The following is a 17,333-nucleotide window of genomic DNA, read 5'->3' as shown; positions in this document are numbered from 1 at the left end:
CAAGCACCGTGCTTCTATTCAGTGGCTGTATACACACTAGCTAATGCTTAGTGATCACACTAATGCACACACGGTTGCTGCTCAATGTAAATCAGTCTCAAGCTCAATGCTGAAACAAACTCTCTGTTTAGGGAGTTTGTGTGGGTGCCGGGAGCGCTCCGATCACGAGCGTAAGTCCCGCCCCTCTGACGTGATGACGTCACTTGCCACGTACGTTTCGCTATGGCACAAGCTTTCTCAAGGCTGGGAGCTTTGAGAAAGCTTGGGAGCTTTCTCAAGGCTGGGAGAAAGCTTGTGCCATAGCGAAACGTACGTGGCAAGTGACGTCATCACGTCAGAGGGGCGGGACTTACGCTCGTGATCGGAGCGCTCCCGGCACCCACAAACTCCCTAAACAGAGAGTTTGTTTCAGCATTGAGCTTGAGACTGATTTACATTGAGCAGCAACCGTGTGTGCATTAGTGTGATCACTAAGCATTAGCTAGTGTGTATACAGCCACTGAATAGAAGCACGGTGCTTGCCTTTTTATGCTACCAGCTTCTCCTGTGTTTTTATTGTTTCTAAGTGTATGTAGACACTACTTGTGTACTGCAATATATATATTTTCTACCTACCTGGACCTTTGGTCACTTGTGTACAGCAGATACATCCACCTAGATATCTGCATCTAGGTACAATTTAAGTGAGTGTATGTGAGTGATTGACTGATTAATCCCTATGGTGGTCTGAAATGCTGGCCCCCCCCCCTCGCCCAGGGATTAAAGCAGCGACCTGCTGATACAGACTACCCTATGACTGGTGACTTTAGTCTGTCCCCTGGGATTCCACTACAGCTAACTACTCACTGGTTTCACCTACCTATATATACGTGGTGATGTGATATATACATATATATACACCACTCATACTGATAGGCACAAGTGACTATACCTGTGACCAAATACTCACGGACACAGTCTCTAGGAGGCACTGATTACATCTGACTCTACCCTGCATATATCATCAAGGGCAGTAGTCCGCACTATACACTTGAGAACTGGCAATTTTTACTTTCGCTGCGCTTTTTTGACTTCATTGAGTCTCATTTATTTGGGCACCTAGCGTCCAACTTTATTTTATTCTGAGTTAAGACTCTAATAAATAGTTTTTATCGTGTACATATCACTTATCAACATACACACATATCCTTTGTCTAGTGTACTCTGTGCATCTGCTTGAGTGCTCTCCATTGGGGTCCCTTTCTCTCACAAGTATTAGAACTCAAACAGATCCTGATAATGTTCCCATTTTATAGGATGACTTCGAAAGCCAGATTTTGTCGACGGACTCATGTTTGAGCCTTAGGCTAAGACCCCGCTCCCAGAGTCAGCGCGCCCGCACTGCATACAGGCGGTGCGCTGACATACACAGACCGCGATATGCGGTCTGTAGGGAGCGGGAGCGGGAGGTGGGCGGGAGGGGGAGGCTTGACAGAGGGGGGGCGTGGCTTGAGCGGAGGGACCCGCTACTCTCCCCCCCCTCCCTCTACGGCTCGGGCTGGAGTTAAGGTAAGTAACGAGCAACACACACACACACACACGCAGGCACTCATACACACACACACACACGCACACACAGACACACACGCAGGCACTCATACACACACACGCGCACACACACAGGCACACACAGACAGAGGCAGGCACTCACGCACTCAGGCACATACACACACACAGACAGGCACGCACGCACTCAGACACACACAGAGGCAGGCACACACGCACTCAGACACACAGACAGGCACTCACGCACTCAGGCACACTCATACACTCCTCTCCGCTCCCCGAAGCCTCTCCTCCTCCCGCAGCCTCCACTCCCCATTGGCTCACAGCCACACCACGTGACGCGTCAACGCTAGGAAACACCATTCTCTTGTGTCTCCTAGCGGCTGACGCGCCACAGCGTGTAGTGCGTTGTGCCGCCAGGGGGGACCGGGACCGGCTCGGTGGGGATTCCCCTGCTGGTGGGGAACTTGCGACATGGCCGCCCGCGCCAACGAGCGCAGCGGGACCGAGGCCTTAGGCTGCGTCCATAGTTTAGCAGTCAGCGCTCCTACGCGCTCACGCTGAGGCTCGTCTGCGCAATCAGGAGCGATTGCATGAACTAGCAGACGAGCCAGCGTGCGTGATCGGGAGGCTGGGCACTGACGTCACTGGGCCAATAGCCCGCTAAGCGCTGATGTCAACGTCACGGCGCCGACGTCTCAGCGCCGTGACGTGGATGCTGCTTTGCTCTGATTGGAGGTTTTCAGCCGACAGGTTCAGAAACAGGTACTGCTATCGGCTGAAAATCTCTGTGCCTCAGCACGCCTGCGGACGCTCTCAAGACATCCTCATTGAGGATGACGGGGCTCATCACGGAGCGTCCGCACGGCTCAGCGCCGACTGTCCTATGGACGCAGCCTTACGCCCCACAGTGATTCCGTGAAATACAGCACTATTGCCCACAAATTCCGAGTTAACAGCAACATGAAAATGCAGACGGCTGACGTGACCAGCACAATGTGGTGTATGGTGGTACACTGGGGGTATGAAGTGAGGACGTTATATGTTCAGAGCAAGTAGTTTAGTTACACTTCATTATATGCACTAAGCAACCTCCATATACATACTCTTCAGTGGTATATGGAAAATAACAGTTAACCCACTACCTACGTTGACCTGTACACGGTCTCCTCTGCCACATGTACATCTAGATGTAAAAAGCATATGGAAAGCAAAGTTACCCATGAAATGTATGTGGAGAAGAAAGCTTGGTCTTTAAATCTCAAGTGATAAAACAGACAACAGAAAGCAAGATTAAAAAAAAACAATATCAGGATCACATCAGTTTAACAAGTCACAACTAAAAGTACAGGAGGAGAGGTAAGCGGCACTCCCCCCACAGCCCACACTTACCACCTCCTTTCTTCTGGCAGCAAAAAAGCAAAATGAACCTGAACGGGTCCTGCATATTAAAGAGGCAGACGAGACTTGGTAGGACCAAACTAGGATATGGATCCTGCATTTAACTGTCCTCCCCATTTTCCCCAGGTCCTTTTATAAGGCGCTTCTGTCCACGTTTTCCTGCAGGCCCTTTGGGTTTGGCAAAGGCCTGTTTGAAGGCATGCTGCTTGGGGTGCACCTCTTCATAAAGGAAGTCCGCTGTCAGCTCGGAGCCATCTTCAATCTCAATCTGGAATGCAAACGAAAAATCTGTCGGCACGAGGGCTACGTGCGGCGCCGCCTGTCGGCACGAGGGCTACGTGCGGCGCCACCTGTCGGCACGAGGGCTACGTGCGGCGCCGCCTGTCGGCACGAGGGCTACGTGCAGCGCCTGACGGCACGAGGGCTACGTGCAGCGCCTGACGGCACGAGGGCTACGTGCAGCGCCTGTCGTCACGAGGGCTACGTGAGGCGCTGTCAGCAGTCGAGTTTTACGCTTCATCATAAAACAGGACTTCGAACTATGTTTATCTCAATGTATCTTTTGTGATTATTGCTTAATAAAAATATATTTGGTATTAGCCAAGAGAAAGTGATTTCCCTTTATTGGTAAGTGATATTTTTTTTAGGAGTGCTGGGTTTATAAGGGTAAATTTAGCGGCAAGGTTTGAGTCAGTGTTAGGGTTACAGTCCAGGGTTAAGATTAGAGTCCGAGATGAGTGCTCCTAAAAGCTGCATTAATTTTACGTGTTACAGGTTTATTTCGGATCATGAGACAAGTCACTTTATCTCCCTGTGCATCAGGCACCAAAATTGGAAGCTCATCTGGGCAGGGATGGTGTCTTTAAAATTCCTATATGCTGCTTACCGCGCGCTGTACTGTAATTGTGAAGCTCTTTGAGAGAAAAGCGCTATACGAAATAAAGTTATTATTCTGCCTCGGAGCCGCTATTACAGATTGTTTTGGGCGACGCCAACCCCTAGGGGATTCTGAATCCTCTGCTGGGAATCCCTACTCTAGGTTCTCAACCTTTTTTGAAATCCCTGCTCTTCATACTTCACTCACCCCTCTTTGCTTACACACACACACACACACACACACACACACACACACACACACACACACACACACACACACACACACACACACACACACACACACACACACACACACACCTTTTCATAAGCACCCCCCCCCCCCCCACCATCTTCTTACACACTCCACGTTCAACCACATACTAACCCTTTAGTCAACATACACTCAATATTTGCCCCATCTCTCACAGCACAATCACCAACTTCCTTATTCATAACCACATTCACCCCCTCCCCTACTCTTACTTGCACCACATACCTTCACACAACCCTCACTATCCTACACACGCACTCTCCTCCCCCCCACAGCCCTCGCACTCACCTCCCCCACACACACACAGCCCTCGCCTCCCCCTCCCCACACACACACAGCCCTCGCCTTCCCCCCCCCTCCCACACAGCCCTCGCCTTCCCCCCCCCTCCCACACAGCCCTCGCCTTCCCCCCCCCACGCGCACACACACACACACACACACACTCCTCCCCCCATACGCAGCCCTCGCACACTCACCCCACAAACACACGCGCGCACACAGTCCTGCGTACACACACAGTCCTACGCGCACACACTGTCCTACGCGCACGCACAGTCCTACACGTGCGCACGCTCACACAGTCCTACACACGCACAGTTGGGCACATGCCCCTGCACGCATGCCCACCAACACGCACACACCCCTATACCCCGACAGTGTCCGACACTCCCCCCGTACACCTTCTCTGTACCCTTCCACTTTCCCACACACCTCTAACATGTCAGCTGCTCAGCGAGCGCGTCCTGCAGTGCCTGGAGATGCAGTGGCTCTTTTCTCTCCATGCAGTACAGGAGGTGCCTGCTAAGTTTTTCCTGTGAGGCCGCAGCACTCTTGGCGGCGGGTCACGCCACACCAGGGTTCCCCAGCACCCTTGGCGGAGAACCACACCAGGTTTGCTCAGCACCCTGGTTGAGAAAAACTGCTCTAGAGTAACAATTCATTTCAATAAGGGGTACCTACGTTTGAAATCTATTCAATATGTTGGGGAAAACATTAAAGATAGAAAAGGCGGGGAATAGGGCTAATCCTTATAGACAGCTGCATCCTGCAGGTACTGCCAAGCGTTGGTTTGACGCCAAGACATGCCCCTTCATGAGGTCCCTCTTAAGTGACGTCTCACGCACCCTACGAACGTTTCACCAATAGGCTTCATCGGGAGTGAAACCCGTTTGCTCTCGAGAGGGAGTTTATATTGTTTATCAGTTGCTATGGTAACCTTCGTCACGGTTAGATACTTAGCACTCTCATAGCACATGTACTGAGTACATTCAGAGTCAGAGAATCGACACTAGTTACTCGGCCTCCTTCCCACATTTCTTATTGGGTGGTGGGCAATTTCAAGATGTTATTCATTATAATCAAATCACTTTGAATAAAAAAAAAGAAATAAAATGACAGTATCGCATGACCTATAGAGAGGTAAATGTACCACGCTGTGTTACATGGTTAGTTAGGGTTAGCAGATGAATGGGGAAAACACAGTAGCCCTCAATAAGACCACAGGGATTTAGTGTATGTAGGGAGTAAATCCATCAGCACTCCCTCTGTAGCAATGCTTTATCCTAATTGCCCCCCTTCTATCAGGGGGAATATGGTCTATGCCTTGGAATTGTAGGATCCCTGCATTACTCCCATTTCATTCCCAGATATGCCTATACATCAGCAACTAAAACAATAAGCTGCTCTGTAGGTCTCTATCTTTTTTAGACATCACTAGGCCAATGAAGGGATTTCTTTTACAAAGGTAGGTCACTAGCCCTGTTTGCACAGAGAACTTTCATTAACACCGTTTACTTTCTGAACATATTCGTTTTTATAGGCGCAATCCATATCGGCAAAGTTTTCGGTGAAGATTATTTTTTATTTTTTTGTTATATAGAATTGAAGCAGCGGGTTTCCTGAGCTGAACCTCGTTCATTTCAGCTCTGGGGATCCCCTACTTCCGGAGCAACTTACCTCCGAAGTAGGTGCTGGCAGCTGCTCTCACTCAGCAAGCAGGGCTTTAAAGTTTAAAGCTCCCGCTTCACATGGGCCAATAGGAAGCTGCACCGATGATGTCACGGTCTCCTATTGGCCCAAAGGGCAGAAAAGCTTTCAAGAGTAAACGCATTTGGAAACCCTGGTAGCCGAGGAGAGGCGCACTGGCACTTAATGCGCAGGTAAGTATCTCCGGAAGCAGGGTGTCCCCGGAGCTGAAATTAACGGGGTTCAGCTTAAATCCGGAAACCCACTGCATATTTATATATATTTTTTTTCACATGTAGAGGTATCAGTACCGTGTTAGCTGAGCTTCAATAATCAAAAATAAATAGACCGTTGGAAAAAGAGATCAGTGTATCTCGAAAGCTCACACAAATAAAAGCATTTAGTTAGCCACAGAACGGTATCGTCTATTCATTATATATATATATATATATATATTTATTTTTTTTAATCCGCCAGCTTGGATTACTGCTAAAATGCCATACAGAATTCCTCCCAAACATTAGCGGCTTTATATGTGTATTACTTACAGAACTAACTGTATGGCCTGAGGTATTATGTGGGGATAGAAGCAGCTGACCGCTTTACCTTCTTTGCAATGTCCAGCTGGAAATCTTGCTCCACAGATTCCAGAAGCCTGTTCTTGCAGCTGGAGTAAAGCATTCGCTCCTTTATACTGCATTTATAGCCCGGCATGGAGTAAATAAAGACTGCAAAGACACAGATACATCAACATGAAACCCTCCCCACTAACCGAAGCAGGCTAGGCCCCCTGTAAGACAGGAGAAAGCAAAGACGTCCTGGGAGATGGGAAGAGAGACAGGTAGAAGCTAATCAGGAACGAGGAATGAGATCACTTATTACTGCAGGTGAGGAATAAAGGCAGATAATGGTCTCTGAACAAGTGGCCTTACCTACAGATTCCAGGTGGTCACCTTCATGGGAGTGTTTGTAGAGGAAGAGGTGGTAACGGGCCGAGTCCTTTGGGATCCGCTGGGGCAGATCTATGATCTCTGTGTGCTTTGTATGCACCAGACCAATTGTCTCCTCCTCTAGATCCAGCCTCTACACAGAAGGGAGACATACAGGACTCCATGACATGGTCCGATGGACTGGCAGTGTTAATCAAAACAGCTCCTCTCGGAGTAACACTGGAGCCAACAGAGGAGGTATCAAGCATAAGGGGCTGGGGATGTAAGGCAGATAAGAGGGAGGGTGGGGGGTTTGAGAGATTGGCAGGGATATGGGGGGGGGGGGGAAATCAGTAGGGATATTAGGGAAGGGGGGGTGGGTCAGCAGAGAAATATGTGGGGGGGAAATCAGCAGGGATATGAGGGGGAGGGGAATCAGCAGGGATATGAGGGGAAGGGGAATCAGCAGGGATATGAGGGGGAGGGGAATCAGCAGGGATATGAGGGGAAGGGGAATCAGCAGGGATATGAGGGGGAGGGGAATCACCAGGGATATGAGGGGAAGGGGAATCAGAAGGGATATGAGGGGAAGGGGATTGTCAGGGATGTGGTTGGTAGGGGGTTTACATTGGGTTATACCAGCTGCATGTAGTTGATTTTTTGCTGCTTCAGGAGCATGATGGCCTCCTCAGCCTCCGGTCTCAGGGGGAAAACCAATCCTTGCAGCGTCTGCTGCTTGCTCTCTACACTAATCTCCGTTTTCACCTTGGAAAGAAATGCAAGAAATGACCAAGAAAATGTGTTCAGTGATCACCTTCCTGTGACAAGTCAGACCATGGGTGTGCATGGGTTCAGTGGAACATTATTACACAGACAACAGATGGGAACCGCCAAATAATGGAGGGTTTTAGGCCTCTCCCAATGAAAAATAAAAACAGCTCGGAACATAAAACTAACAATAAGGTTCGCTGTAGGTTTAACTCCTTTTTAAGATAGGGCATTTTGTGGGGAAACGGCACCTTAAATCAGCATGTGATGCTCTTTCACTTCACCAATTATTTCTTATCCTATTACTCACCTCATTGATTTTAATTTGCTGTAGCTCCTTCTCTGCCGCAGTGAGTGGCGCTGGAGCCGCGCAGGAAGAGATGTGTCTCTGGTAGCCACTAAGGGCAATGTCTTCCTGTCGCACAGGATGCTACAGTCACCTCATGAATTACGCCAACTCATCCCCCAAAGTAACAACCTATCAACACCCAGCACACCCGAACCCTGCACCCAGTCCATCTGACCCCTGCACCTAGCCCACCGGAGCCCTGTACCTAGCCCACCCCTCAACCTACACCCGCGCCCACTCAAACCTATGTCCAGCTCACTCGCAAACCTACTAACAGCCCAACCAGCACAGCCAAGCCTGCGACCTACACCCATTCCACCCGAGCCCTTTACCCAGCCCACCCGAGCCCTTTACCCAGGCCACCCGAGCCCTGCACCCACCCCACCCCGCGACCTACTCCTAGTCCATCCGAATACACAATCTACACCCAGCCCACCCAAACCTACTAAACGCCCACCCGGCGACCTATGCCCAGCCAACCCAAGCCCGCGACCTATGACCTGTCTTACCAAATAACTCAATCCCTTCCCAACATAACTTCATCTATATTCACATCATTAACCAATCTAAGCCTTCGTTTAAAACGTTAACAGCTTGACCAATCAACCTATCCCTATGTGTAAACATCCTCATGTCTGCCCAACAAGTTCCCTTCTCGCCCGTTCCAACTACTAAGCCACACACAGACCTTTAGCGTCCCAAACAGTTCGTCCTTAATGTGTCCTCCCCCAAATTCTTTCTTCACAGTCGCTCTTGTAGCAGCGTACAGCATCTTCAGCCGGACCTGTGACCAAAAGACAAACACTTAGCTCTGCATCGAGACATAGGCTCTCACTTTCATCTGCCGTGGAGCCGACTTCCCTGCTCCGGAGAATAATTTAGTCCCATTCCTGTGCATGTATGAGTGATATGGGACGGGTTATATGGAAAAACCTTGCCTGCCTGAGAGACGTTTAAATACACCAAGTATTTAGACCAGGGTCAGCCAACTCCAGACCTCAAGAGCTATCAACAGATCAGGTTTTCAGGATATCCCTGCTTCAGGACAGGCGACTGAGCCACCTGTCCTGAAGCAGGGATATCCTGAAAACCTGACCTGTTGGTAGCTCTTGAGGTCTGGAGTTGGCCACCCCTGTTTTAGACACTAAAAGAAGGAACAGAAAAATCTGTTGACACAGTGAACAGGCTTAATACTGGGTGATTCTTATACTAGGAATGAGGAAGATGGGTCATGAGACTGGAAACCGAACACCCTGATTGCATGCAGTGAATTTCCTGACTGCCTTCAAACACGAAGTACAAGGAAAGGAAGGCTGCTCTCTCCTATAACTGCACGTACAGCCCTTTCATAGCTCCGTGGGGCAGAAGGGCATGGGTAACAAGAACACACAGCCCCACTAGGAATGTAACAAAAAGGCAGCGACAGGTCACAATCCCCTGACATGCAAACTCCAAATTAATGCAAAGTTGCAGTCTGATTAAGTGCCCTAAAGCTTAGCACTATTTAGTAAATCTGACCTAATCTGGGCACTGAGTGCAGGGAGCATGTATTTCTGCAAGGGTTTGTGTGAGACGTGAGGCTGCGTTGCAGGAAGTATGCGACAGTAACAGTGAGGTTGTGCGACCGACTGGAAGCTGCGTAGGAACGGAGCCTCACATCATACCGGGGAATGGTCAGGCGACCAGGACAAGAAAAGCCACTCAAAGCCCTGGGCATTCTGGCTGTCAAGGCGATAGAGGATGTAGCAAGGCTGAGTTTCCTCTAGAAGTGCGAGCACTAACGAATCGTAGTCTTGGTCCCAGCTGTGCTTCAGCTCTTTGTAAGCTCCCAACACCAACTGCTCTGCAGACAGGAGAAACACAACCAGTGAATCCAGACACTGAGGCTCTACTGTTACTAAGCCATATTCCCTTTCTGCCACCCAGCCACGTCCCACAGCGCTACACTACCTCCCAGCCACATCCCACAGCGCTACACTACCACCCAGCCACGTCCCACAGCGCTACACTACCACCCAGCCACGTCTCACAACGCTACACTGCCACCCGGCCACGTCCCACAATGCTACACTACCATCCATCCACGTCCCACAGCGCTACACTACCATCCATCCACGTCCCACAGCGCTACACTACCACCCAGCGACGTCCCACAGCGCTACACTACCACCCAGCGACGTCCCACAGGGCTGCCGCCCAGTCACGTCCCATAGCGCAGCCGCCCAGCCACGTCCCATAGCGCAGCCGCCCAGCCACGTCCCACAGTGCTACACTACCTCCCAGCCACATCCCACAGCGCTACACTACCACCCAGCCACATCCCACAGCGCTACACTACCACCCAGCCACGTCCCACAGCGCTACACTACCACCCAGCCACGTCTCACAATGCTACACTGCCACCCGGCCACGTCCCACAATGCTACACTACCATCCATCCACGTCCCACAGCGCTACACTACCACCCAGCCACGTCTCACAGGGCTGCCGCCCAGCCACGTCCCATAGCGCAGCCGCCCAGCCACGTCCCATAGCGCAGCCGCCCAGCCACGTCCCATAGCGCAGCCGCCCAGCCACGTCCCACAGCGCAGCCGCCCAGCCACGTCCCACAGCGCTGACGACCAGCCACGTCCCACTGCACTACACTGTCACCCAGCCATGTCCCACAGCGCTACACTGCCACCCAGCCACGTCCCACGGCGCTACACTGCCACCCAGCCACAGCACTACACTGCCATGTCCCACAGCGCTACACTGCCGTCCGCCACGTCCCACAGCGGTAACACTCAGCCATGGCTCACATGACTTCACATGAGGTGGTGCGGCTAGTGATCCAGTAAATATTGCCATGCTACTCCTTCCCTAGTGGAGTCCCTGTCCCCTGCATGCATTCTGCCCTGAAATCATCTCCCCCAATGGAATTGTCCAATGTGTTTATCACACTACTCTCTGCTATTCTAAGCAGGCACATTCCAGCCAGTCTGCAACACATTTTCCATGAGCTGTTTTCTGGCTCTGCAGCAGGTCACCCAACCTTACTCCTCCTACCCCAATACCAGATTTACACTCCCCAGACGTATCTTTCTGCCGCCAAGACTTCTGTCAGCTCTTATTGTCCTCCTCCACCCATGTAACCTACCCATTATCTAGGTCCCCTGTATCTCTCTTCTCGTGTCTCTCCTCCCCCATTGTGCCCGTTCCATCAAACCCCCATGCCACCAGCAGAAGCCAAAACTCACCTTCCTCAATGACAACTTTAATGAGTCGGATAGATCCATTTCGAGCCTTTGCAAAGAACTCCTTCAGCTCGGACGTGGCTACAAGAACCAAAAACATGGTCGTGTGTTAGCTTAAAAAAACGGACAAAGAAAGTCCACCCCAGAACACAGGAGAGGAGCACGGAGGAGCGGCTGTTTGGGCTCAGTGAGGACTGCTGAATACTGTATCGGAGCATGTGCTAAACCTGATCCACCGTCCTGACAGCATAATCTCCCAAATATAGCAGAGGGATTTGCAAGGGGGCAGGAAGGGGAGGTTGGAACCCAAGTGACAGGGCATTTGACGCACAGCTTTCTTGAGAATAAACAGGGGAGTTCAGGTTGTCAGTGTGTGTGTAAAAGCAGGTAAAAGGATATTGTCAATGTCTAACTTTCAGCAGCAGTGCAGCACTTGGGTGCAGAGCGCAGAGTCTGGGATGTAACAGGTTGAGTCTGATCACTGCATCTCAATCCTACACTGTTCAATTTTCTGCTATTCCACTGCTGTCTCCTGCTCCGCCCCACACCGGAATGGGACCAGTGGTCACGGGCGTTTTGGCGCGACCAAATGACAGCTGGCGTTCGGCCGCAGTCGGACCCTCCGCCGCAGCCGATCTGTCGCTGGAACCCCATGCCGACAGGCGCTTCCAAGGTAAGTTTTACTGGTTAGGGTAGGGAGGTCATTTAAAGGGTTCTAGCGGTTAGGGGGTTCATTTAAGGGGGTTTTAGCGGTTAGGGCAGGGGGCTCATTTAAGGGGGGTTTAGGGTAGGGGGGGGTTAGGCATTTTGCGGCGAAGCGGTCAGTAGGTCCCGACAGCGGGGTGAGGTGAAGCACTGTTAGTCATTTGGTTGCGGCAAAATGGCTGCAACCAAATGCCCAAGACCAGGGGTGCACAATCTTTTTACCCTGCGCCCCCCTGTCGGCTGTCTTCCCCCGTCCTTGCACCCCCCCCCCCTCCATACCTTGGCTATGGCATTCTGACGTCATGGCGACGCGTCGCCAAAAGCCGTCTGAGCCAAGGTAAGTGACGTTACAGAGACCTTTGCCGCTTCCCCAGCATTTAATTTAAATGCTTTTGGGAAAAGCGTGGGGTCTCTGTAAACGCCGTGCCCCCCGCAGAGAATTTCGTGTGCTCCCCAGTTTGCGCTCCCCTGTCCTAGACCACCCCACAGAGAGCTTTCACTGCTGCACGCTGACAGAGGGGCCCGTACAATATCTTCACCAGTATATATGATATGTAGTGACAAAGAAATATCTTATTACTCATAGAAAATGATTCTCAAACCACAACTGATAGAGAAATAACTCAAGGCACCTTCTCCTTCAAGGTGACCCAGAAGGAACGCATGGCGGATCATGTCCATACATGTCCCATACATATTTCCCATCAGATCCGTCTTTTACTACCAAAACTATATACTGTATGGAAGTTGAAATGAGAGAAAAGGAAATATGAACATTTAGATGCACAAGGTAATCTTCCAGCAGAGGTAATATATAGGTGAAAGAGGAGCGTGTACAAACCCGGTGTACAGTTTACACGTTCCACGCTAGGCCTACGGTATGTACGGGAAAACATGTTTACAGAAGTGTTCCGACCAAAGTCCTCGGGACCCCTAAACACAGTGGGATTTTTAGGGAGTTTCTCACTGAGCACTTTGTGCCTGATCCCAAGAAACAAACATTAATAATAAAAAAATAAAATAAACATATGAGTTGTGCTTCTCACTCTAAGAAATACATAAACAGACACAAAGAAGTGAGTAGTGTTATTAGAGACCAGGGGAGCGCAATCTTTTGTCCCTGCGCCCCCCTGCCGGCTGTCCCCTTCTCCGCACGCCCCCCCCCCCCCCACCTCGGCTCCAGCATTCTGGGCGTCAAAACATCACATTGCCATGGCAACGTGACATCACATGACCCTGCGGCATCATTTGAAGCCACGTTGCCATGGCGGCGCGTCTCCATAAGCCGTCTGAGCCAAGGTAAGTGCAGTTCCCAGAGGTCTTCGCCGCTTCCCCGGCATTTCATTTAAGTGCCTTCGGGAAGCTCGTGGGGCCTCTGTAAACCTTGCCCCCACCTCCCCCCCCCGCAGACAATCTCGGGCCCCCCCAGTCTGCGCACCCCTGAATAGACCGTACTCGATAGCGATATATATTAAACTTAAAACAAACTATGTATTGACTGTTGATTTGGTATTAGTGGGGGTTTTATTCTTAGGATTCTAACTCAATATCTTGTATAGCCCACGTACAGAGCAAACCAGAATATAAATATAAATATATATTTTTTTATATATATATATATATATATATATATATATATATATATCCTAATACTGAAGATAGTGCCGCCAACAGCGGGGGACAAAGGGCACGGGCGTCCTGGGCCCCTGGCCGTTATATTAAAAAAAAAAATTTAAATGGCGGCGATTGCGCATGCGCAGAGCCGAGGTCCCGCAGGGTGTCCTGCCTGCTGCCTGTGGGCCTGGCCTGCTTCCTCGGTCACCACGTGGAACGGAGGGTGGGGAAGCGCCAACCCTGCACCCCCCCGCGTGCGCCTCCTGCCCCAGCAGCAGCAGCCGCCCGGCATCTCGCCCCCCCCCAGCTGCCCACCTCCCATGCGCTCCCCGAGCTCACCTCCCGTGTGCCCCCAAGCCCACCTCCCGTGTGCCCCCAAGCCCACCTCCCCTGCGCACTCCCGTGCCCACCTCCTGCCCCGGGCAGCTGTCAAGGGGACATCGGGGGCAGGAGGGGAAGCGGCAAGAAAGCAGCACCCACCCGGTCAGGGTAATTCACCCACTCAACTGTCACCCACCCACGCACGCACTCTCCCACGCACGCACTCTCCCACCCACGCACTCAGTCACCCACCCACCCAGGCGCTCACTTAGTTACTCACCCACCCAGTCACTCACTCTCTCACCCACCCAGTCACCCACCCAGTCGCTCACCCACCCAGTCGCTCACTCTCTCACCCACCCAGTCGCTCACTCTCCCACCCACTCACCCACCCAGACAGGCAGTCACCTGTCTTTTGTTGAAAATATAAAAATAAACAGGTTGCATTGTAATGTTTTTTTTCTGTATCACAATAAGAAAACAGTTAAGTAAATGTTGCGCGCTAAAAAATATTTTTTCGTGGTAGGTGCGCTATGGGTTCGGGGGGGGGTCGCTATGGGTTCGCGGGGGGGGTCGCTATGGGTTCGCGGGGGGGGTCGCTATGGGTTCGCGGGGGGGGGGGGGGGTCGCCATGGTTTCGGGGGGGAGGGGTCGCTATGGGTTCGGGGGGTGGGGGGGCCCTGCTTCTTTCATTTGTCCCGGGCCCCATGATTTCTGTTGGCAGCCCCGACTGAAGAACTTATTTATGCACTATCGCAACCGGACTAACACGGCTAACACGTGCCACGCGCTATTGACGCAGATCTTGAACTGCCTCTCAGCGGTGCTACACTTGTCGCTACATAGTTTCTGCAGCTAGTTAAATGAGATGTGGGCCGTTAGAAGGAACCCACTACGCTCAGCTAGAATATACAATCTGCACTTAACATCGGGTAACTGAACAGCAGGGATATCCTCAGTATTATTCATACAGCACCATATGGGTGCAGGATCCCAGTGTCAACAACCGCAAGTCATTGCATAGATACAACTTGATGGCAGTGGCTTAGCTCTTACAGGGAATTTCCCTAACAGTTAGTGTTCATATGCCTGTGTATACAGCATTTCCCTGGCAAGGACCAGCAGCATTGAGTCTAATGAGCAATTTGATATTCTGGCACTTTAAATATGTCAATATTTCATACCTTGAGTCAGCTAACTAAGATGTAGGCCAGAATAGGAACCCACTAGACTAAGATAGCATTTACTCCTCAAGTCTGTTGTGATATAGGATATCAGCATTGTAACATCTGAGCGCCATATTCTAACTACACAACCCTTTGACCACCATTCAGTGCAGAACGTGCTGGGGGGGGAGTGGGTTATGAATTCAAGCACCTAGTTACCAACTTCATCCATGTGCATCCCTATGTGGTGACTAATAGCACACTATACATACTATTTACAGACTAGAGTTTATCATGCAGGAGTATCTCTATATGAACATTGCTCTACACAGTGAGCAGGTGCTCTCAGTCTAGTCCACGTTTAGGAGGTTATGTACTGGACTCACCCAAGTGATTTTTCCGGTTACATTAGTTCAGTTTACTCTGTAGCACAGCATCGCTAGCGCTATTTATTAGGTTTTAATTGAGTTTGTTTTCTACATTATTAATAACATTTTGTTATTTTACTACTAGTGGAGGTGAGTGCATCATATGGGATCTTTCTCTCCCATTACATTTACTCCCAACAACCCATAGATATGTTGGCATAGCTTGGGGCGAACCTGGTCCCCATGGCCGTTCCACAGATCTGAAGGTGATACTGTGACTCAAACAAAAAATACTTGTGTGAGAATGAATTCAATAACAGAAAGAAGAAAATGATTATGATTGTGTACCCGACATCCCATGATCACCATCAAGAAAGTGCTTAATAGCTGCCAGACCTTTACTGTGCTCAATGGATGTGTACGATTGTACATAACACGTGGCCCATATAAATGATAGTTGCCACTTTATATCTGAGATTGAGTCGATGACATGCGCACTGTCCCTGATATGTGACTTCAAATAAGTCACAAAAATCTGCAGAAAAAAAATCTACATACTGTGACAGACTGCATGTCATTAACCCAATCCCAGATATAGTAGGCCTACAAGGAGGATTTGTGAGGGATTTGTGTACGCGATAAAAAATAGGCACCCGGGGAAAATTGAAAAAAATAAATTTTAATTCAACTTCGGTAAGAACACATCTGGTCTGGGCCTCTTTCAATAAAACAAATAGTTGTTCCTGATAATGAACAGTAGGATCAGATTTTAGTTTGGTATAAGAGGTCTGAAAGAAGACGTGTTGCTTCAATATAAACAGTTTTATCCTGTAAGACAATCCCACCTCCCTTGTCTGCCTGACGGATAACAAGATCTTCATTTTTTGTAATTCCTTTAAAGCGTCTTCTTCTCCTCTAGTTACATTTCTCTTTAAAGGTTTTAATTTTTGGTCCTTGCATAACTGTTGCAGATCACTATGGACCAAAGAGTAGAATGTCTCTATATAGTTTCCTTTAGAGTGGTATGGAAAAAAGAGGGCTGTGGGCCTAAAGGGAGAATGGATGACAGGACCATCAAGATGGCCCATCATGGAATCATTAATAAGTAGATTTGAAGATTCTCTTGCTGAAAAATCACCAATAGTGTCATCATTTGACTCCAAACATAATGCGGTGAGATTCTCCAAGGGATCATATTTATCAATGTCAAATATCGGTACAGATTTAGTACCACTATTATTTAACAAAAAATATGTCTTTGTAAAGTCAGTCTGCATATGAACCGGTTAAAGTCCACAAACAAGTCAAATGGATCAGAATAAGCATTGGGGCAATATGACAAACCTCTGTTCAGAAGATTTGAAGGGCTGAAGGAGCAGCTCAGTGAGTAAACTGACTCTGGCACTGAGAGTTTGAAGCAGGGGAAGCTCCTTGTGACCTTGGGCAAGTCACTTTATCTCCCTGTGCCTCAGGCACCAAAAACATAGATTGTAAGCTCCACGGGGCAGGGATATGTGCCTGCAAAATGTCTCTGTAAAGCGATGCGTACAACTAGCAGCGATATACAAGAACATGCTATTATTATTATTATTATTTGTCTGATCAAAAGAGAGCACGTGAGAGGATAAGTTAAATATACCTTTTGGTTCTGGTGGTAAAAGTTTAATTTTTTAATTTATTTTAATCACTTTGGTTAACGTTAGTTTTTTGCTGCAATAAATATATTTTAATCATTTATTAATAAATAGTAATTTTTAATATAGGTATAGGTGTTCTCTTGTGCGGCTATTAGGGAGCTTTCTTTTCTTTGCTTAAAAGT

General features: G+C 49.5%; 1 protein-coding gene across 3 annotated transcripts in view; it reads right to left on the bottom strand.

The window, feature by feature from the left end:
• Nucleotides 1-1,296: 1,296 nt before the first annotated feature.
• The window catches only part of TWF2 (twinfilin actin binding protein 2), a 27,084-nt gene continuing 11,047 nt past the window's right edge, over nt 1,297-17,333 (bottom strand). The window contains exons 2-9 of one of the 3 annotated variants that reach the window (XM_075574238.1): nt 11,344-11,421; nt 9,769-9,947; nt 8,793-8,888; nt 8,066-8,170; nt 7,627-7,752; nt 6,991-7,141; nt 6,665-6,786; nt 1,297-3,214 (exon numbers count right to left, since the gene is read on the bottom strand). In XM_075574238.1, coding sequence (XP_075430353.1) covers nt 3,047-3,214; nt 6,665-6,786; nt 6,991-7,141; nt 7,627-7,752; nt 8,066-8,170; nt 8,793-8,888; nt 9,769-9,947; nt 11,344-11,421 — 1,025 coding nt within the window. In that variant the 3' untranslated portion in view covers nt 1,297-3,046. Of the gene's footprint in view, nt 3,215-6,664; nt 6,787-6,990; nt 7,142-7,626; nt 7,753-8,065; nt 8,171-8,792; nt 8,889-9,768; nt 9,948-11,343; nt 11,541-17,333 lie in introns of those variants that run through there. The other 2 variants (XM_075574239.1, XM_075574240.1) reach the window with 2 other exon arrangements.

The sequence above is a fragment of the Ascaphus truei genome, chromosome 17 (assembly GCF_040206685.1).
Source record: "Ascaphus truei isolate aAscTru1 chromosome 17, aAscTru1.hap1, whole genome shotgun sequence".
NCBI classification, from domain to species: Eukaryota; Metazoa; Chordata; class Amphibia; order Anura; family Ascaphidae; genus Ascaphus; species Ascaphus truei.
The sequence above is the reverse complement of the archived record's forward strand: the minus strand, read 5'-3'. Positions and strand labels throughout refer to the sequence as shown.